Source organism: Stenella coeruleoalba (assembly GCF_951394435.1).
Source record: "Stenella coeruleoalba genome assembly, chromosome: 13".
NCBI lineage: Eukaryota > Metazoa > Chordata > Mammalia > Artiodactyla > Delphinidae > Stenella > Stenella coeruleoalba.
The window spans coordinates 60,200,881-60,223,999 of NC_137159.1; the positions used below are offsets into that span (position 1 = coordinate 60,200,881).

At 39.7% G+C, this 23,119-nt stretch overlaps 1 protein-coding gene across 1 annotated transcript in view; it reads right to left on the reverse strand.

The window, feature by feature from the left end:
• The window catches only part of LOC307196044 (uncharacterized protein), a gene marked incomplete at its 3' end in the record, with an annotated part of 305,233 nt that overhangs the window by 8,986 nt on the left and 273,128 nt on the right, over positions 1-23,119 (reverse strand). The window contains exon 5 of the mRNA XM_079940773.1: positions 1,938-2,035. Coding sequence (XP_079796899.1) covers positions 1,938-2,035 — 98 coding nt within the window. The remainder of the gene's footprint in view (positions 1-1,937; positions 2,036-23,119) is intronic.

The window sequence follows — 23,119 nt, forward strand, 5'->3', positions numbered from 1 at the left end:
ATATGCGTTAATATACAATATTTGTTTCCTTTTTCTGACTTACTTCACTCTGTATGACAGTCTCTAGGTCCAACCATGTCTCTACAAAAGACCCAATTTTGTCCCTTTTTATGGCTGAGTAATATTCCTTTGCATATATGTACCACATCTTCTTTATCCATTCCTCTGTTGATGGACATTTAGGTTGCTTCCATGTCCTGGCTATTGTACATGTTCTTTTTAAAAGAATGATTCAACTAGTTTTTATAAAGTTGATATATATATATACATTACAATAAATTCAAGTAATACAGAAAACTACAAAACACAATGTAAAAATTATACAAAGATTTACCATGAAAGAACATCACATGAAAGAATAACTATTAACATTTGATAAATATTGTTCCTGATATCTCTTTAGGCACATCTACAGTTCAAAGGATAGATAGATAAATTGATAGAATTTTGATGGAATGAAAATATTTTTAATAAAAGTATTAATAAAAAATATTAAAGCAGTTTTTAATAAAAAGCACTAAATGTAATTCCACTTGAATTTAACAGAAGAAAAAGAAACTAACATATAATTAAATGTGCTGAATTTTAGGTAAACATTTCTTTATAAAAGACATGTCCTAAATTATCTCTCTAAAGGCAAAGACATGTCCTAAATTGTCTGTCATCTAAATGAAAGACATTTAGGTATTTATCAGTTACTTTAGTGCCTAATAAACCACTCTAAAGCTTTGTGGCTGAAAACAAACACCATTTATTATAGTTCACAGGTCTACAGGTCTGTGGAGGTGCTTCTGCTGATCCTGGGTGAATTACCTAAGCATCTGTGGGCAGGACATGGGTCAGCTGGAGCCTGACTGGCCTACAGTCACCTCATTCACATGTGTAGCAGTTGGTTATCTCCTGGCAGGAGCAATGGAGGTGACCTTGTGTGTGATCTCTCAGCTTCCAGCAGGGTAGCTCCGGTTTGTCCACATACCAGTAGCAGAGTTGAAAGAAAGAGACTGGAAGTCTGTGAGGCCTCTGGAAGCTTAGGGTCAGAGCTGTCACAAGATGCTATTGGCCAAAGCAAGCCACAAGACCAGGCCAGATTAAGGGCTAGTTATCCATATTATTCCTAGGTACTGGTGTTGATCGTTCAAAGATCAAGTTTTCATTATAATATTATTCACTCAATCTGCAGATTTAAGCATTTATTTGGGGATTGTTTTCCTATTACGTTTTTTAACATATTTTCTGTTTCATTTATTCATTTCTTTTTTTTCAAACATCAATTACGTATTTGCTGGATATTCTTTGTCACTCATGTCTACCTTCCTTATAATCTTTTTTTACTATTATTATGTCTGCCTAGAATGTCTTCCCAGATATTCATTTTTGGATTTTTTAATTGAAGTATAGTTGAGTAACAATATTGTGCTAGTTTCAGATGTACAGTGTAGTGATTCAGTTATTTCTGGATCATTCATGTTATCCAGGTTTCAGATAAAATGTCACACGATCAGAGGGACCTTTCTTGATCACCCAATCTAAAAAAGGCCTAACATTTTCATTCTCTCTATATAATCATATTTTATTTTTTTATAAGACTACGTAAGTTTAGTCTGTGTATTTTATTCTCTCTACCCCCATCCTAGACTGTAAGCTCCATGAGGGCAGAGACTCTGTCAACCTTAAACACTGCTAAACACAGCATTTACAGCACTCCTGGTATGTATGGGGTATTCAGTAATTATATGTTGAACAAATGAGTGAAAGTTCTAGTTTAGGTTAGGTTTACTCTAAATTTTGTTGTGTATAGTATAGCTTTCGTCTCTGTAATAATTTTCATTTACCTGTGTTGCCTATAATTTCTTTGCAAGTACAGAGAATTCTTCGTCTGAACTCTTCCTCTGTTTATTTGGAAATTATCTCTAGTTGTTTATATTTCTTTGTCTTACCTTCCTTTCTTCTTTATTTTCCCTCTCATTTCAAAGTGGATCTGTGGGAGTGGCTCCTTCTGATCACTATTCATCTCATACGCCAACTGAAAGATGGTCTGTGGAGGAAGGGAAGTAGTGGAAGATGTTAGTAAGCTCAGAGAGTACTGTCTCCTAGAGTCTCTCACCAAATCGACAATTTTTCTTAACCTGTGACTATGTATCATCACTCAATCTTTGGCATTTATGAAATTGGTAACTTGGAAGGTGTTGTTTCCTCCACTCTCTCCATCTGACCTCACCTTTGATCATCTCTACAGCTAGGAGAGTAGACAACAGATAAAAATTGTGTATTGGCCTGGTTCCCCCTTGATTTCTACCTGCCATGTTCTGTGGTGTCAAATTGGGTCTCTATGGGGACAGTTCTCTTCGGCTGTGGCTCTCTGTGCCCCTGAATCTTATATCACTTAAAGAATCCTTGGATGGGCATTTCAGGGTAGCCTCAGTTGCTCTTGGGGAAATGTCCCTCTTGCCCAAGGTCTGAGGATATGTTGTTAGTTGTCAGTGTTCTTCCCCATTTGGGGGCCAGATTTCACAGCATTTAGCAGGTTTGCTACATAGTTTGTGGTTTAAAATTGCAGTCATATACTTATTTCATTGGCAACTAAAATATTGTCTCCATTTTTTATTCTTTTTGAGATTTTTGAGGAAGGGAAGAGAGAGAATTAATGTCTACACACCATGATCTTTAACCAAAACTCACTTTGTACTTTTCCAATTGCATTTGGCAAATTTGCGTTACAGAGTGCAGGAGAGGGTATAAGTGTCATCCACACACCAGGTTTAAGATTTAGATCTGAATTCTCATGACGTTTATCTACATTTTAATTGCATCCATCACCTTTCTTCTCCATTCCATTTGCTCTGCTTTTCTCTATCTCAAAATCTCTAGAGTCTCTTTTTGTTTTGTTTGCTTGCTTGTTTGTTTGTTTGTTTCTTGCCTCCCAGTGTAACCTCAATATTCTCTTTTCCTCCTATGACAGTGGTTTCTTTGTCATCTTTGTGGCAAGAGCTTTCCTGGTCCTTCATCTCCCTAACTTCTCTAAGTTAAGCCCCAAAGTCACCTGGCCTCACAACTAGTTAGTTGGGACTTCCCTGGCGGTCCAGCCTCCACCCTTCCATTGCAGGGGGCCCAGGTTCGATCCCTGGTCAGGGAACTAGATCCCACATGCCGCAACTAAAGATCCCACATGCCACAACTGAAAGATCCTACATGCCGTAACTAAGACCCGGCACAGCTAAACAAATAAATAAATATTTTTTTAAAAACCAAATAAACAAAAAAGTAGTGACTTCACCACCATCACCACCTCCACCACAACAATCACACTAATTGTCGCCTCTGCTTATCAAATGTTTACTTTATGCCAGTAATGCTGCTAAAGCTTGTGCATATATTATCCCAGGTAATCCTTCCAATAGCCCAACAAAGTTAATATAATTACCTGAAATTTAAGTGTAGGGATGTGAACAATAACTTTTTTCCTAAAACTGTCTCCAGAATTATGCTCAAAGAGGCCATTTGCATTTTTGGCCACTGCATAAATTACAGTCATCACAATATCCCCACTATATCTCTATCTATCTCCTCATCATGTTTTATTTTTCTGAAGAATAGCAGGTATTACTACTAGATGTAATATTAAATATTTAATTTTTAGTTTGGCTCAGTTAATAGGATGTAAGTTTCAGGAGGCCAGAGATTTTGTCTCTCATTCACCACTGTATCCATGGTGCTTGGTATTGAGTTTAGCATTTAGATGGTGCTCAACAAAGGTTTGATAAGTACACTCAATAAGTACATATTTATTGGGTGCCTTCTATATGTAGGGTTGGTCTCTTGTCTATAGTTTCCAGCTGATCAAATGCAACCCAGTCCACCAGTTTCCAAGCTAGCCATGCAGACCACCTATTTTCTTTAGAACTGAGCCAAATTATGCATTATACCTGTTCTCACGAATAACTGCAGCTATTTATTGACTTACTTTGAAAAGAACTTCAAGGAGCTCTGGTGAAGAGCCACCACTACTTCAATCAGGAACTGAATGTCTCAGAAGTGGCTTTTTCCCTGCATGACTGTACAGAGCCACTGAGTTGCCGTCTAATGGTTCACACATTGGGGGTAAGGAGGCAGCAACACTTGAGTATTTAAGAACAGGGTCTCTAAAACCAGGCTGGATTGAATCTCAACTCTGTGAGCTAGGTAATAATAGTGCCTTCTTCACAGGGCAGTTGTGAGAAAAACTTGTCAAGGGCAGTAAGGCAAGGGCAGAGGATCCATGTAGAACACTTGGTGAGCAGACCAGCTAAATTTAAATCAGCAAACACTTCCTGGAAGAGGGAATTCCTGGCCAGGGTTTTGAAGAAAAATGAAAGCATGACTTGAAGGAGCAGATGGTATCTTGAGGGTCAAGGAAAGGACCTCAGACTGGGAGCGGAAAGCCACAGTAGACTTCAGAAAGGAGCTGTTCCTTAGGTGGAGGGATGTGGGCAGAAATGAGGGGCTGAGCCAGAAGTCAAGGGTTCCTGTCCACACCCGTCAGCTGGGTAAACTCAGGCCAGTTTCATTTTATCTGAACCCATTATCTCATCTGTTAATTGTGATGCTCGTAATCCAAACCTATGGATTTGTGTGAAGTCTAAGTGATTACAAGCAATATTTGTGAAATTGTTTATAAACGGTTGTGGACAAAGAATGTCCCATGCCATATCAGTAAACAAAGGAGGCTGCGGCCATCAAGCCATCAGCCACTGTGGCTGCCTTTACTGTACACCCTGAGGGGCTTCAGGATGAAAAAAACCAAGACACTGGCCCTAGATAGTTATGTAGCATATCAAAGGAATGATTTCAATGAGCCCAGACTCTTACATCTTCCCATACATAGAAAAGTGTTAAATTCATTAACTTGAGATGTCTGTTTTTTCTTTTCAACAGTAATCTGATGTTCAGACCACCTGTTTGTTTGTTTTAACATCTTTATTGGAGTATAATTGCTTTACAATGGTGTGTTAGTTGCTGCTGTATAACAAAGTGAATCAGCCATACATATACATACATCCCCATATCCCCTCCCTCTTGCGTCTCCCTCCCCCCCTCCCTACCTCACCCCTCTAGGTAGACCACCTGTTTTTTGAGCAAAAACTCCTATATATCCCAATTCCTCCCTTACTTCTTCGGAACAGTTTCTCAGAACTACCTGAGAGCTGTCTCTTGGGCTTAAGTCCTCAGTTTGTCCACCAAATAAAACATAATTCTCCACTTTTAGGTTGTGCATTTTTTTTCAGTAGACACTGTAAAGAATTGTCCTAATGCATATGCTGATTTGGTCCAGTAACATGGCAGCGCAATAAAGAAAAGAGCTCCAGAGTTGGGTTAGAAAGACCTGGGTTTGAATCCCTGCCCTGCCACCCGCTAACTTTATGCCTTTGGGTGGATTACTTATTCTCTTTGAGCCTTACTGTCCCAGTAAAAGGAGGGTATCTGTCAGGGTAGACTATATCCAAAGAGTCTAGTAAAGCACCTAGCATGCATCCCCATCACTACCGCTGTGGCCCATGTTAGTCTGAGCACTCACCACTTGCCAGGCATCGTTCTAAGAGATACATGTGCATTTAGGTAGGTATTGTTAATCTGAAGCCTAGAGAGGTTAAGTAATTTGCCCAAAGTCACACAGGTAGGAGTGGTGGAGTCAGGATTAGAATCCAGGCAGTGGAGCTCAGCACACCAGGGCAGTTATTGACGATACATAGTGCAAATCTGCCACTGAAATGGGCCAGTTTTTGGAGAGTTCCTTTGTGAAATAACAGGTTTTTGGAAAAACTCATGTTTTCCAAGGCATTTGATAATGGACAAAAGAAATCCTTCAGGAAGATCTTTAGATCCTTCTTACCTGCTCTTCTTTTAAAAATAGAGTGGATTCTGCTAGAGAATAAGTAATTGATGCCACTTCCAAGAAGAAAGGAAGTTGAATTTACAATGTAAACTAAAGCACCTGCTTCGATATCTGACCTCTTTTCTCATATTTGTAAAACTCCTGAAGACAATCCTGATCAGCTCTGGGATTGTTTGGATCAGTAAGGAATGCCTCTAAGCCCATAGAGAACTAGGTGATGGACTGGAATGAAAACCTTGCTATGCAATGCAGTACCCTGATTTGCATCAGTTGAAAGGGTGAGACGTTGCAGGCAAGCGGTGGTGGCTCTTTCGCCCCAGGGAAATCTGCTGTTGCATTCTCTCATCCTCATATGAGGCCATACATCCACAGGGCAGGAGAAACTCTAGCCCCATGGCTTACACTTCATGCAACTTCCTCTGGAGGAATCATAGGCCTGTTTCTAAATTCTTCATGCCTGCCCTCAGGGCCACAGGTCAGACACCAGTGGGCAGAAGGCACCAGATCATCCTTGCAAAAGACTTCTCCATCATTTGGCCAGGGTATAAAGACTTCTAAAGGGTGCTAACTAAAGAAGATTGACTGACATCTGGCTCTACAAGGACTGAGTCATTAGCCATTGCTGCCACTGACCTTTAACACCCCCTGAAAGGAGGTCAGAGAGGAGATCAGGAATGAGACACTCTGTGCTCTGAGAGAACTGGCAGAACAGGCCTTCAGATAGTTAGATATTCTCAGGAGAAAATTTTTATGAACTTGGATTCTTGCATCTCCCCATATTTGAAAAAGCACTAAAACCATTAACTGAGATGTCTATTCCTGATGACTGGCAGCAACCTTCTACTGAGGTGTGCTTGGTTGCATGTACCCCCTTTGCCAAAATCACATATATACTGACCTCCCCCCCTTACCTCTTTGGAACAGTTTCTCAGAGCTACTGAGAGGCTGTCTCCCAGGCTACAGTCCTCAGTAAGACCCTGAATAGACTCAACTCACAGCTTTTACGTTGTGCGTTTTTTTTAAGTCAACGAGGGAAAGACAGACTTCATTTCATTCCAAGTTCTCCCTCTGAGACAATTCTCTCTTACGTAAAATATCAGCAGTAGCCCGCAGACCTTTGTCCACGAGCCCCAACCACACCATCTCCGAGGAGCTGCCGTAACAACACCTGAGTCTTTGCTAACTTTGAGACCATGCAGCACCCTTTAGACTTTCATTTCATTATCTTTTGGAGATCATCTATCTGTCTGTGGCAAAGGTCATTAAATTAGTAAAATTTTGGAATGCCACATGCCCAGAAAATTCCTAGGAAGAATGTGGTCATAAAAATAAAATCACACTATTAAAAAAAAAAAGCAAGCAACAACAACAGAGACAAAAACATAAATTAAGGCAATAAAACACATCTATTGGGAATGACTGGGGTGAGGCAGAGGGCCCTTTCTACATGCCAAACTGAAATGTACTATTAAGTTTTAAGAAATCACGTTTACAGCAGATATAAATTAAATTAACTGCGAGGCCATAAAAAAGAGCAGCTGTTCTCCATCTCCTCTGATGATAGAACAAGAGACAAGGCTGGTCAGAGGTAAGGAAGACTTTCTTCTTGGTGGTGAGCATGTAACTACATCAAGGTGATAATGAGCAGAGGCAGGAGTCCTGTGAAGCCATCTCCTCTGATACACATTTAAAAGGCACATATTACGGGAATTTTACATGCTAGTTGAAGTCCCTTGCCCTTGACCAAGATTTTGTAACAGCTCTCCATTTCTCTGTACATTTAGCTATTCCACTCTAAATGAAGTCCTTACAAAATACTACAAGAATACAAATGCACATTTAAGACAACTGTGAAAACCAATCAGCAACTGTTAATCCGAAGTGAAAATGATCATCTAGTCCTGTTCTGCAGTAGCTTGGCCTAAGGCTGAGGAACTGCATGATTTAAGGGATCTCTGACCACATAGGCAGCAAGCCTGTGATTAGCAGCTGAGTTAACCAAACAAACATAATGCCTGGGTCACTCCTGTCTCTACTTGCTGGTCTGGATTTCCCTAAAATGCTGCATTTGTGAGGATAGTCAAGCATGTCTGCCTTGCCCACCAACCCAGCACCATCACCTACAGTCTCTACTCCGCAGGGCTCTGGAAGCAATAAATGGGAGGGCAGGTAACAAGGAAGAAAGGATGGGATATTTGAGAAATGTGGCAGGAATCCAGAGATGTCCTATGAACACATTGAAATCTGCTTACGTAATGAGGTTTGATTCGTATGAATGAACTAATTATTTGGGGGTTTTGGTCAACTCCAATGAACTGTTTTGGAAAACATTCTAGAGATACTAATTTCTTAAAGTTACAAAAACATCTTCAAGTTACAAAGTTATCTCTGTAAGGAATTTTTTTGTTTTGCTTTGTTTTCTTTTTAGTTTAGTTGGTGGCTTTATTTTGTTTTATTGCTGAATGCTTTAAACACAATGCTTTTTACATTGAGAGAGAGAGAGAGAGAGAGAAAGAGTGAGGGGTGTGTGTGTGTGTGTGTGTGTGTGTGTGTGTGTAAATATATAAAAAAGATTATACACCATGACAAAGTGGGATCTAACCCAGGAATGCAAGGGTGATTCAACACACTAAAGTCAATCTGTGTTATGTGTTTTATCAATAGAATAAAGGATAAAACCCACATGATTATCTCAGTATATGCAGAAAAATCATTTGAAAAAATCCAATACCCTTTCATGATAGAAACACTTAACAAATTAGAAATAGGATGGAAATTTCTCAGCCTGATAAAGAGAATCTACCCAAAAAACCCTACAGCTAACTAACAACATAGTAACAGTAGAAGACTGAAAGTTTTCCCCCTAAGATTGGGAAAAAGACAAGGATATCTGCTCTTGCCACTTCTACTCAACTTTGTACTGGAAGTTCTAGCCAGGGCAATTAGGCAAAAAAAGAAATAACAGTCATCCAAGTCAGAAAGAAAGTAAAACTATCTCTATTCACAGATGACATGATCTTGTATATGGACAATCCTAAGGAATAGACACACACACACTACTAGAAGTAATAAATGAATTCAGCAAATTTTCAGGATACGAAATCAATTGTACAAAAAATCACATACACAAAAACCAATTTTACTTCTCTATACTAGCAATGAACAATCCATAAATGAAATTAAGAAAATAATTCCATTTAAGATAGCACAAAAAAAAAAAATATTTAGGAATACATTTAATAAAAGCAGTGCAAGATTTGTACTCTGAGAACTACAAAACATTGTTGAAGAAATTAAAGACGTAAATAAATGGAAACACATTCCATGTTCACGAATTGGAAGACTCAATATTGTTAAAATGGCAGTAATTCCCAAATTGGTCTACAGTTTCAACCCCTACCAAAACCTCAGCTGCCTTTTTTATAGAAATTGGTAAACTAATCCTAAAACACATATGGAAATGCAGAGTATCCAGAATAAACAAAACAATTTTGAAGAAAGAGGAATAGAGTTGGTGGAATCATACTTCCTGATTTCAAAATTTGCTATATAGTTACAGTAACCAACACTGGGATAAGTGTAGCTATATAGATCAATGAAACAGAATTGACAGTCCAGAAATAAATCCTTACATCTACGGTCAATTGGATTTTGACAGGTGTATCAATCAGGTTTCCTCAGAAAAACAGAACCAATAGGATATATGTACATGTAAGTTAAGAGATTTATTTTAAGGAATTGGCTCATGCAGTGTGGGAGATGGCACATTTGAAATTTGTAGGGCAGGTCAGCAGGCTGAAAACATAGGCAAGATTTCTGTGTTATAGTCTTGAGGCAGAATTCCTTCTTCTCCAACTTCCATTTTTGCTGTTAAGGCTTTCAACTGATTGGATGAGGCCCACCCACATTATCAAAGGTATTATCTTACCAACTTAAAGTCAACTGACTGTGTATGTTAATCACATCTATAAAGTACTTTCACAGTAACATCTACACTAGTGTTTGTAGTGACTCGACACCATAGCCAAGGCAAGCTGGCACATAAAATTTAACCATCACAAGAAAGGTGTCAAGACAATTCAATAGGGAAAGTGTAGTCTTTTCAACAAATGGTGCTGGGGCAACTGGATTTCCACATGTTAAAGTATGAATCTGGACTCCTTCCTCATACCATATACAAGGCTTAACTCAAAATCCTTTGTAGATCTAAATGTAAGACCTAAACTATAAAATTCTTAGAAGAAAACACAGAAGTAAATTGTGACCTTGGATGAGGGAATGGTTTGTTAGATATGGCACCAAAATCACAAGTGACAAAAAATAAATAAATAAATTAGACTTCATTAAGATAAAAACTTTGTGCTCTGAAGGACACCATCAAGATAATAAAAAAGATAACCCATAGAATGGGAGAAAACATTAGAAAATGTAAATGTATCTGACATTAATCTAACAAGGGACTTCTAATCAGAATATATAAAGAACTTTTACAACTCAGTAATGTAAAAACAAATAACCCAATTTAAAAATGGGCAAAGATTTGAATAGATATTTCTCCAAAGAAGATATACAAATGGCCTAGAGCAGGACCCATCAATCTAGAAGGTATCTTGGCTTCTATCTATTTGTCCATTCACAATTCCTCAAACTTCTTAATCTCCAAAGGTCAGGAGGAGCAAGGTGAGGGCTCTGACGAGTTGTTCTGATGAGTTAATCACTCACTTATGCATTTGTTTGAATCACTCATTCATTTTCTCAACAGATACTTCGTAAACACCTACTATGTAACAGTCATTCTACTGCATGTGGAGGTCCTCAGGGGATCTGTGTTTATAATTTAAAAGCACAGGTAGAGAAGACTAAAGCACAGTCCCCACCCTCAAGGAATTCACAGAGTTGCACATCAGGAAAATAAGCATTACCAGGAGATGTGGTAAATTTGCCACCTCCTGAGAACAATCCTCATAGCTGTGTCCTGTCCCTGTTGGGTTTTCTGACCTCTGTGAACTAGCATTTATTAGGTCAATTTCCTTGGGCTGCCTGCTATAATTTTTGTTCCTTTTCCTTCCCTGAACTAGATTCTTCCTGGGCTCCGGATTCTTAAATGGATTGCAGATGGCTGTATATATGTCACTGATTTCATTTTAGGAGCACGTGTGTTGCTTTATGCCATTTCTGGTCATTTTGTTTTTAACATGAATAAAACAGTTCCACCTGCTTCTTTCATAAGACGGGTGTGGAGGCATTCAAAGGATCCCACTGGTGCTGCACAAAGATTGTTCATTGCTGACCATGGGTTCTCAACACTTTTTATAATGCCAGCCCAGAGTCCCTAAAGACATTCAGTTGACCTTGTAGTTCACTTAAAGTGCATCTTCTGTAGATAGAGAACAAATGACCTGGATATTGCTGGAGGGCTGTATATTGAATATGTTTAGACTTTGAGTCATTTAAACTCAATTAAATATCATCTTAGGTCTGGAATTGATCTCCTGTTTGTTAATTTGTTCATCCGTGCTTCCTTTCATTCTTTCAGTAAATGCTGTAGTGAGTGCACTCTGTACCATACTCTGTGTTGGCATGGGAGAGGTAAACACATAAATAAACACAGAACAAAACGCAATCTCTGTCTCATTGGAAGAAGAAAAAAATAGGAAGAGGAGAAGAGGATGTTCTATGGACTTCCTATGAATTAATTCAATTAATCTTCATAACAACTCTAGGAGGTAGGTAAATTTTCATCCCCATTTTACAGATAGAATAGCCAAGATTAAGGCTACTTGCCCAAGGTCGTCTCATTGATGAGTACTTAATGGCTATGGAATCCACGAACTATATCACTGTGTTATGTTTCCCCAATTAAAATACAGTTTTCTGTATTATAATTTCTAAAAAGCATATAAAATGAACTATGGGAACCAGTGGGAGACACAGAGAGAGGAAGGGTGAGAAGCGCTTCATAAAGGAGAAGGTAATTAACATATTCTTTATCTAGTTCCCAAGTCCCATTCTCCCTTTCTCCCCACAGACTCACATGACAGAACTTCTCTGCTTCACTGATGCAAAGGAGGGCGCTTAGTACAAAAATGCTGGAAATCCATCTGGGCAAGAACAACCCTGAGAACCTGTGTCCAATCTCTGTATCCTCTCCCTTGAGTATACTGTGTGTGGGAGTGCCTAAGACCTCCAGGAATAAATGCACAGTTTCTCTCTCCATCACTCCTACAAGGAGAACCCATAATCAGTAGATAGGAGCTCTAGAGAGATCAATTTCAGTTTAATAAATGGAATTATTCAATTCCATGCCTGCTGGACTCCAGTCTGGATTTGGAGAAGAAGGGAGTACAGAGGAGCAGTGCATGATGCATTTCTGTGGTGGTCACCACGGAGCCACTACATTCCCCAGCAAAATCCTCACACGTACAGGAGATTTTCAAGCCAGCTTCCTACTCAACCTCCCTTAAATAATGGTGACTATTTATCTTACTTGCCTAATTCAAGTCTTAGTTTATGTTTGTTGTGATAGTATAATCATCAGCATCTCTGTTTTCGTTTCATTCTCTAATCGTCCCAGTTTAGATGACTTACAGGTGTGGGGGAGTATGGTGTCCTAGAATGCCTGAGTTAAAATCCTATCTCTGCTATTCATTAGCTCTACAACCTAGATGAGTTACCTAAATTTTCCCTTCCCTGGATTCCTCATCTCTAAACTGGGATGCTAAAAACAGTACCTACCTCACAGGATTGTTGTGAAGATTAAATGAACCACTACATATAAAATTCTTAGAATGGTACCTAGCACAGTAAGAACTATGTAAGTGTTTACTATCGGAATTGGTTTGTATTGATTGCTGTATTGATTTGTTGGTTGATTTTAGTACTTAAGTGCTTCATTATATTCCTTGATCCTTATAAGAGTTCTGGAGGTAGGAGAGAAATACATATTGTTTTCGCCATTTTACATCTCAGGAAATTTGAGATTCTGAAAGGGTAAATTATGTGATTATCATTAAACAGCTAACAAATGGCAGGATAGGATTCAAGACCAGGAATTCCAGTATACACACTCCTTGCTCAACTTTCCAGTATGTGTTGCAAAGAATTCTCCGTTGCTAGAAGTTTTAGTCTAGATTAGAACTTCTTAACAGATGGATAGTAAAACCTCAAAGATTGGTGTTGGTGTTTCAGGATGTCTACATCATTAATGATAAATCTGGGATCCGTTTTCCATTTTTATTTTTTAAAAGTTAATAAGATAACTTTTAATAAGGTATCTTTACCTTTTATTGAGATGGGTCAGAGTGTCCACATAGGTGTTGAGAGGCCCTAGTGGTTGGCTGATGGGCATCAAGGAAGGATGTTTATGTCTTAGCTTTCCTTCAGTGCCCAGCTCAGCACATCAACCACTTTCAGGGTAGGTTTGACCATCAAACACAGTTTCCAGTTGTATTTATTCTTAGTCTCATGTAAGTATATCATAATAGATGATTGGATAAATACAGGAAGCATAAGGAGCTCTCATTTTAAAAACTAGTTAATGAAGAACATAAATGTAATTACTCATTCTGAAACTTTGCCTCATGATGTTGTTTACTGGATTTATTCTTCGTATTCACCTCTGCAAAACTCTCATTAAGAACTCTGCAGTACTTCAAAAACCAATGTTGAAAAAAGAAACTATAGACACCATACCTGATTTGGCTTATCTGAAGGAATAATATTAATATTGTTATGGGCTGAAATGTGTCCCCCCAAATTCTAATGTTGAAGTCTTAACCCCAAATACCTCAGAATATGATTGTATTTCGAGAGACGGTCTTTAAAGAAGTAATTAAGGTAAAATGAGGTTATTAGCATGGGCCCTAATCCAATATGACTACCGACGTCCTTATAAGAAAAGGAAATAAACACAGATGGATGCGGGGGAAACCGTGTGAAGACGCAGGTAGAAGATGACCATTTTCAGCCAAGGAGAGAAGATTCAGAAGAAACCAACTCTCACCCATACCATGATCTCGCACTTCTAGTCTCCAAACTGGGAGAAAATAAATTTTTGTTGTTTAAGCCACCCAGTCTGTGGTCCTTTGATATCATAGCCCTAGCAAACAAACACAAGTACATAAAATAATGCAATGTTTACTGTTCCAGGCTCTTTGACAATGTTAACAATGCATTTTCTCACTGAAACCTCACAACAACTCTCTGAGGGGTGTTAACTACTATCTCCTGATTGTTCAACTGAGAATACTAAGCACAAGCAAGGCACACAATTTGCTCAGTATCACACAGCTAGTAAACAACAGCTGGATTTGAACCCAGGTTGTCTAATTTCACAGACTGTGCTCATAACTAGGAGTAAGTCTATATTCCCAACAACCACATGTCATTCGCAAAGAAGGATTTACAAATTCCAGCCTGAAAATGTCTCTCTGGTCTTTCCATTTAAAAACAAAATGCAAAATTATTAAGAGAAACTAGTTTTTATAAGAATAATAGGAAAAAAATTCCAAATATGTCATAAAAGTTTTTTGATGACATAAAGTTAAATTTCAATTTATTTTAACATGCTTTTGCGGCTCAAATCATGTTTTCTTATATAATCAAGCTTCAACTGAAAAATGAGAAAGTAAAAATAAGAGTTAAACCAAGTTTTATATATTATATATATAAGTATATATATAAACATATATGTAATTATTAAGTAGTGACTCAAAAAACATTGTCATAGAAATTTGCATATTATATTTCTGCCAAATAAAAAATTATATGCATTGTTATCTTTAGCATATCCAGATTAAATTCATTCACTCATTCCACAAATATTTACTGAGCTTTAACTAGGTTGCAGGCAATAGACTAGACAATGGGTATAAAAGATAACAAGAAAGACCTGATCCTATCCTTGTGGAGCTTACAGTCTCAAAACAAATAAATACAGGTAAGAAAACCAATCCAATCATTATAAATTATGGAAAGTCTAAGCCAGGATAGAGAGCACAGCTGGGGAATTTCCTCTAGATGTGGTGGACAAGAAAATATTTCTGACACGTAAACTAAGACCTGAAGGAAGAGATGAAGTTGAACTGAAGGCAAGAGCATTCTGGGTAGAAATGAGTGGTTTTGAGCAACTGAAGGAAGAGGGAAGAACAGTGAAAGATGAGGCTGGAGAGGTGGCAGTGTCCAGCTCATGTGGGGCATCAGGGGCTATCGTGAGTAGTTCTAATTTCATGCTCAATGCAATGGAAAGCCATGACAGGTTTTAAGTGTGGGCATAATGAGTGGTGTAGTCAGAGGATGGGTTTTAAGGAAGCACTTCTGCTGCTGCTTGGAGATGGATTGCAGGAAGCAGAGCACTTGTGGAGGGACCCAGTAAGAGGCTCTTGTAAATATTCCAGGTGGTGATGAGTTCACTACAGAGGTGGCAGCACAGATGAAAAGTAGATGAATTTGAGATATATTGTGCTGGTAGAGTTCGCAGACTTGATACTAGATTGAATACGGAAGAGTGGAAGGGGCAGCAAGGGATAGCTCCCAAAGATTTTGGGAGGGTGGTGGTTCCATTTCCTGAGATGGGTGGGTGGGTGTGTGTGTGTGTGTGTGTGTCTGTGTGGTGGGGTTACAGAAGGATGCAGTAGTGCTACAGATCCATACATCATCAAGTCTCAGGCTCCTTCCAACTTCCTGCTTTACCATCTTAGTGCGTGCCTTTCATTTTCATGGTCCCAAGATGACTGCTATACTTCCAGCCCCATATCTATGTTTGAAACAGGAAGATGAAAAAGGAAGGAACACGGAAGAAAGAAAGAGTGACCCTTATCTGAAAAAAAGAAAAATTTCCCGAAACTCCCACAGACGTATGCTTCTATCTCCTTGGCCAAAATGATATCACAAGTTTAGTCCTTGGTGCGAGGGATGCTAGGAAATGTAGCTTTACAATTGCATCAGTTAAGCCCTTAATAAAATCAGGGTTCTCTAGCAGTTTTCGAGAGGCTATCCTCTGCTTGAGTTAGGTGTGAATCCTAGTAGGCTGTAGGACAAAATATTTTTTAATTTAGTTGGCTCTCAATTCTTCATGTGTGTGCAAAATGCATAAATGCTGGCAAATCTGAGGCTGTCCTATTCCTGATTATAAAGAATCTTTCATTTGTGAAAAGGGAAAACAAATCTTCTGTCACTGACCGCCAAGCCATCTCCCAACTGCATCCCTCATCAGTGCCAGAACTTCTCTTTTCCTAGGGACTGTGTGACATGGAAGCGTTGCCATCAGGCTTGGTGTTCTGCCACCAGTATGCTCACACCAAATGTCCTGAGAGGTTGGCTTAGCCGAATTGAATGTTAGCGCTTTTATCTTACATACTGACTTATGATTCTTGGAAGGTGAGTATTACCAGGTTTAGCCATAGGACAGACTCCTCATCATAATCTCCAGAGCAGTCTAAATGGCCCAGGTATACCAGCCAGCCCGCCCCAGAATGTGTCTCTGTGATGCTGAAGCCCTTATTCTCTGTGTGTTGTAGGGCCCCTTGTACCCGAACCAAGAAGAGAATTCCCTGGCAGAAAGCAGAGGCCTGTCTAGAAGCTGTAGCCCATTACCCCTGCACAAAGATAGACTGTATTCTGCTGGAATCTAATCTGGAAACGTTTAATACATTTGCAGCACAAGTGCCAGCTACTTTACTCAAGAGGAAGCATGGTCGTTTTTTTTCTCTTAAAGAGAAACTTTAAACTGAATAGAAATCAACCTCTTCAATATGCCCATCATACCTGATAATGAAAACATTCCTCAGTGAGGGGAAGAACTTTGGCCAAGAAAGAGAGACCAAAAAAAAAAAAAAGGAAGGGACAGGCTCTTATTGTGTTGAATCAGAAACTACTCTCTCTGGAAGAAATTCAGCAAATGAGTGTCTTGTCGAGTTACTCTAATGAAAACAGCACAAACCATCCCCAAATGCTCGAGGTTGGGATTTGCTGAACATCTAAAGCTATTTTCCAAATGTTTGGGGTTTGGCACAGTCCAGGCTCACGGTTGGGAAGTTTTCCTGCAGGTCTGTCTAAATGCTCCTATTTTTATTCCATTTCCTTGTAGTTAATATCCGACTAATTCATTTGTTCCAAAGTCTGCATCTGATACATGTTAGATATTGTCAGACTCTGCATGTGCCCATTCCCCTTCATGTGGTTGACAAAACTTTCAGGGTATTGCCTTTGTACCTGGGTTTCAGCCCGGGGGCCCATTGCTTTCTCTCTGTCCTCCATTTTTGGGGATTTGGAGACTGTTTCAAGAATGGAGAGGAGTCCATGTCATGTGTGGTACTACACAAGGATTTGGGAATGTTGGCTTCAAGAAACATTTCTCAAAACCTCAGGGAGATGGGATAGCTGACCTCACAGTTTTGAAAGGACAACGTATGGAGAGGGATTAAACCTATTCTCACTCGCCCCAAAGGGGTGGAGCTAGGACCAGAGACACATGTGGGCTTAATACAAGCAAGACTTTCTCATTTTAGAGCAGCCAGGAAGAGAAAGAGCTGCCTAGCCTTCACCAAAAGAGATGGGTCTTTATCAGGTTTGTAATCGTTCTCCATTAATTTTTGAAGCCTGACAATGGATAATGAAGCAATTCAAATAGACTGAATAGTTGGATTAGAAGACGTTAAAGTGCCTTTCTTCAAATGTTAGGTACTGCATACGCAACACTTAGCATAGTGCTTAGTACATAAAAGATGCCCAATAATTATTTGGTGAACGAATGAACAGTAATTGAATGAAATCTGACACAGCTTTGGCAGCATCAATCATGGTGACAACCTTGAAAAACTGGGGTAGGTAGTAAAAGCTCTGGATGTATTAAACGTGGTCGTCCTTGTTTCCTGCCTCTGAGAGGCAAAGCCTAAAGTTCAAAGAAGACAACAATCCTGACTCTACTTCCTTCTCCAAGCCTCGGTCGAAACTGTTCTTGTGCTGCCACATACTATGGTGTCTGAACCTACAGCTGAGAATGTGTGGGACGTGGCAACCTCTAAGCCTGATTAGGCTTAAATGACACTTGTCCCCTAGTGTGATTAACCGGATAAGTAAAACCATGCCATGTTACAGAGCCCTCTTGAGAGGGTCTGAGACGTGAATTAGCACTCTGCCTGAACCTGTTTATTTATTCAATAACCATTTTTGAAGGCCTGCTCATTGCCAGCTCTGTGCACCCTAGGAAAGGGAGGAGATGGTATTAGGTGTGAGCGGACACTGCTCGTGAGGCAGCCTAACAGGGGAAGGAAAGGTAAGGTAGTCAAAACAGAACGGGCCTCAGCATTCCAGGAAGTAACAACTTATTCAATACATTTTCAGCTTTTACAGCTCAAATCATCCTGGTTTTATTGTGGAATCTGAGGAAAATAGAGAAATTCAAGAACCAGATCTTCGAATTGCAGGAAGAAGAATTTGCATTGATAAACCATTAATTTTTATCAGTTTTATTTAGTATTAAAATCTCATTTAGTAGTCACAAAAATTCAACAGAGTAGGAATTTATATACCCATTTTACAGGTGAGGAAACAGGATTTGTAAAGCAACATGAGTTGCCCAAGATCACACTGCAAATACCAGCAGAGGCAGGATGCAAATTAATTCTGCGTGACCTCAGGGTCTGTGTTCATCACTGCCAGGAGAGCTCAGCATACACTTAGTTTGCAAGGTAATTTATCATTATTGTTTTCCTGGCAAACAGCCTAACCCAGCACTTGACCTGAAGCATCTTCTGCTCCCTGAGATTGTCACACACAGATAAGAAAAATGTAAGGAGTGAGACTATGTCACCCATTTCCCAATACATCTCAATAGGAACCTGAGAGGAAATGCTTTCAGAGTAGGAAACATTGTGGATCTGAGTTTGTGAACAATTGCTTTTTGGAAGTCTGAGTTTTTCTACCTACTTTGGAAGGCAGAAGGTAGAACCTTCCCAAACATTGGGTAGGTTCCCAATGTTTGTTCCAAATTCAGAGATTTGACTAACTTTCTGTGTCTGTGCAGCCAGTCCATCACTACTGCAGACACGACTTCACAAATTAAGAGTAATTCTTCATGGTCAAAGGATGAGCTCTATCCCAGACCCATCACCTAATAGCCACGTGGTCTTAAACAGTGCACTTCACCTTTGAAAGTCAGTTTCCTTGGGTGTCAAATTAGGATGGGAGCGACCTCAAAGAACTGGGACCAAATAAGGAAAAGCATGTGAAGACATTCTGTCACCTGTAAAAAGCTAGTCATATGAAGCAGTTAGTCATCTTTATTTTAGTTCTTTTCTATGGAAATTAACACACCTTTGGTTTCAAATGAGAGGGGGGAGAAAAAAGAAAGCCCTAAATTGAATAGATTTAATAACCTTGCATGGGTTAGTTTTAAAAAAACATACTCTAAAATATTTATGTGAAAACGGGAATTTCAAACTGAGTCTCATGATTTGTCATCAAGCTTGAAGGCAGCTTCCTAAAATAAGAACTGGCCCCTTCATCAACTGGCATCAACTAGATTATGCATTGCAAAACAATCAGCCTATAGTTCCAGAAAGAGAAAGGAGAAAAGAAAAATATCTATAGAGCTTCCAATTTTTCTTGAATTATTAGTTGGTGCTCTGCAGGATTTCAAGTTTTTTCTTATGAATGGAGCTTCAGAATTACACAAAGCTTAATCTAACTAGAGCTGCCATCACTCAGAAGGTGGGGAGGGGAGACGAAAAGGAGAGGGAATGATGAGACCAATCCCCCATTCACCTTTCTTTCCAGTGAATAATAAAGTCTATGGGTGAGAGTATCAGTGAGATGAACTGGAATCTACCGAGCCTGAGGGGAAACCTTGAAGCAAGGTGGGAGGTGAAACGAGGTTTTCTATTCCTTGATGCTTCACACAGATGGGAGTTGAGAAGTTAATCATGTCAACCCTTGTTTGACAACAATGACCTAAAAGTGGTTTGGGAAACATCAGCAAACAAGATGTTCCACCTACATGTAAAGAAAACAGTAAATAGGGTAAATACAATTGCCTAATATGTTTATACTAAATAACTTGTATAAAAAATAAGCTAGCCACTATGCAAAACTTAAATAATAATAATAAATTTGGGTCATTAGACTCAAAATATGTCAGTTTGCTCTATAGTCATAAAACTACCATTTATATTTCCTTTGTATTTCTTTAATATAAAGGGTACGTTTGCAAGTGTTTCTCAGATAACACCTTTTACTTTGAGACCCCAAAGCATTTTGACCACTTTTGTTTTCATAATTATACATTAATATAGTGACATACTTTAGGATTATTTAAGGTTCTTTTGGGAACCTTTATGATATTCATCACTTCTAACTAGTGAAATATTGTTGGCTGAATGAGTAGCCACGTTCATGAACTCATAATGAATATCTTTTATGTCCACTGGGCTGTAACATAATGGGGACACAACGAGGGGCTCTGATTTGGGGGTTCAATTCCTGCTTCTGAGACCTGACAGCAGAAAAGATTTTTAGAGGTACTAGTAAGTGTGGGAAGGGGAAGTAGAAAGGACTGAAATCAAGATGCAGAAATCTCATCCCTGCCTCCTACCAAGAGTTTCCAGAGAGATGGATAAGAAGTTTAGCAGCTTGGGAATTCTCTGGTGGAGCAGTGGTTAAGAATCCACCTGCCAGTGCAAGGGACACAGGTTTGAGCCCTGGTCCGGGAAGATCCCACATGCCGCGGAGCAACTAAGCCCATGCGCCACAACTACTGAGCCTGCGCTCTAGAGTCCGCGTGCCACAACTACTGAAGCCCGCGTGCCACAGCTACTGAAGCCCACGTGCCACAACTACTGAAGCCCACGAGCCACAACTACTGAAGCCCACGCACCTCAAGCCCGTGCTCCGCAACAAGAGAAGCCACCACAATGAGAAGCCCGCGCACCGCAGCAAAGTGTGGCCCCCGCTCGCCGCAACTAGAGAAAAGCCCGTGCAGCAACGAAGACCCCACGCAGCCAAAAATAAATAAATAAATAAATTTATTAAAAAAAAAAATGTTTAGCAGCTCTGCAGCCCTCTGGAGAAGCAGTCAAGGCCAAGCCCTTAGAGCCTGGGCTGCCAGCCCACCACACATGGGCAGCCATAGCAGGAGTCCTTTGTTTCTAGAAGTTTAGAGGAAAGTTCTTTAGCTGCTCACATTATGACCTGAACACCCTTCCCCTCTTGTGCCCTCACCCCACAGTAATTTCACTTGCTGCCGCTCTGGAGCCCCCCAGCTCAATGGCTTTCTTGAAACTCCTCCTATCTCACCCTGACTGATAATCCCACACAAAGAACCACAGAGAACCACACCCACCTGGGCTCCTGTTAACCTGCAACAGTAACCGCAGAGAAGGGTAAGGCTCAGGAAAAGCTGATCGGTTCAACAACAGCTTCTTTTGAGTCCCCTGTTGTGTTCTACCTGTAACGGCCACATTCAGGATGCAAGAGAGAGAGGAGAAAGAGGAGACAGTGTCCACTTCTCCGTGTTCATTTTCAGTGGTGTGGATGAGGCACACATTGGGACCCCTTCTGGGTTTTACCTCCTGCAGAGGACCCAAATGCCAGCCATCACCACCACTACCATCGTCATCACCATCACCGCCACTGGGCACTTATTACGTGCTGTGCGATATTTTAAGCACTTGTACATTTAAATCCTTGTAACAAGTCTATGGGGGATATACTGCCTTCCTTCTTTTACAGATGAGGAGAGGCATACACTGAGCTCAGGTCATTAGCCCAGCTAGCAAGTAGGAGAGCCAGGACCCCAAATCCCAGGTAGTCTGACTCCAGAGCTCACTGCTACATTATATTGCCTCTCACAAAACACAAATTGATTTTGAATATCTGATTCTATTTTTGCATTCTTAAAAAAAAACAAACTTTCCCTTATTTAATGTAATACCCAGCAGAGTTGAGACTTTTATCATTATTATTAACATTATTGTCATTACCTTAGGAATTTTAGAAATGATGTCAATCTGCTTTTGGAGCAGACTTTCTGTTTTTTTGGAGGGAAAGAACCAGAAAGGGCTCTTTGGTTGCATAAATAAAAAACACGTGCTCTTATTTTTCTTGGAAAAAAAGTGAAGCTATCATAAACCCGGATATAGATGCTGCAGCCCATCCTATTAAGTTCTGTTTTGTAATAGAAATGGAATGTATTTTTAGGATGACTGTATCCTTACAGAATTAGAAAAAAATTTTGGTCCCTTAATATGGACAGGAATTGAGTGGTTGGAATAATCCACAGTGTTGTAAAGACTGGATAACCCAGAATTTGGAGGGCAGACGTCACTCTCTGGGTAGTGGTGGGAGCTCCCCATGAAGAAAATGAAGGTTTTTGGTGTCAGTCATTCCATGTGTGGAAGGGAACAGGAGACCAGGGGAGAGACCTGGAGATGTGTGGTGGGTTCTGAGCTTCTGGGGAGAAGGCAAGAAGCTGGGGGTGGGGGTGTGGGAGTTCAGAGGTTGGAGACTGGCCTGGGAGCCCCCAGTGCAACCCCTTGTGGTATTAACTATGTTACTCTCTGTTATTCTTGGACTATCCCTGGGCTTTCAGTTAATCTCCAGAGCCTGGTTTTAACTATGCTTTGGGCATTTGAAAAAAGGGCCAGTGCTCTGGAAACACATGTGGCTGTGGAGGGAGAACTTCGGGCGATGCATGGACATGTCAGCATGCCCCCCTGGGGTCCCAGAATCAACAAGAGGAAAGGCACCCCACGAGAGAAAAGATAATCCATCTGAGAGAGAAAGAGGCTTTGACTTTGGGAGTTTGGATATTGAAGGACATTTAGTCATAGTTTAAAGAGGTCTGGAAATAAATCTGGGTTATGCTAAAATAATGTCCACTCTGAACAACAACAGAAAAACCAGCTTGATACATAGTAGAAGATGTTCATTCTACTAGTCAAGTACCTCCCAAACTTAAGAAACAGACCTTTATAAAGAAAAAAATTCTTATGGATTCTCGGTGTTATTATTATTATATTAATTAAATGTATAAAAATATAAAACTAGGTAAAAAGTCCTGATCTTTGTAGTTCTTAGGCATAAAACCAAAACAGATTTCAAAGTTAACCCAAACAGAATTACAAAAGTACACTTTTATTAACAATAGCAATTTAGTGTAACTGATGATGTTGTTTTGGTGAAACTAAATGGCCAAAATGGTTTAAGAGCAGAAAGGAACAGGCTTAGTTCCAGTTCTACATTGTGATCTTGGCA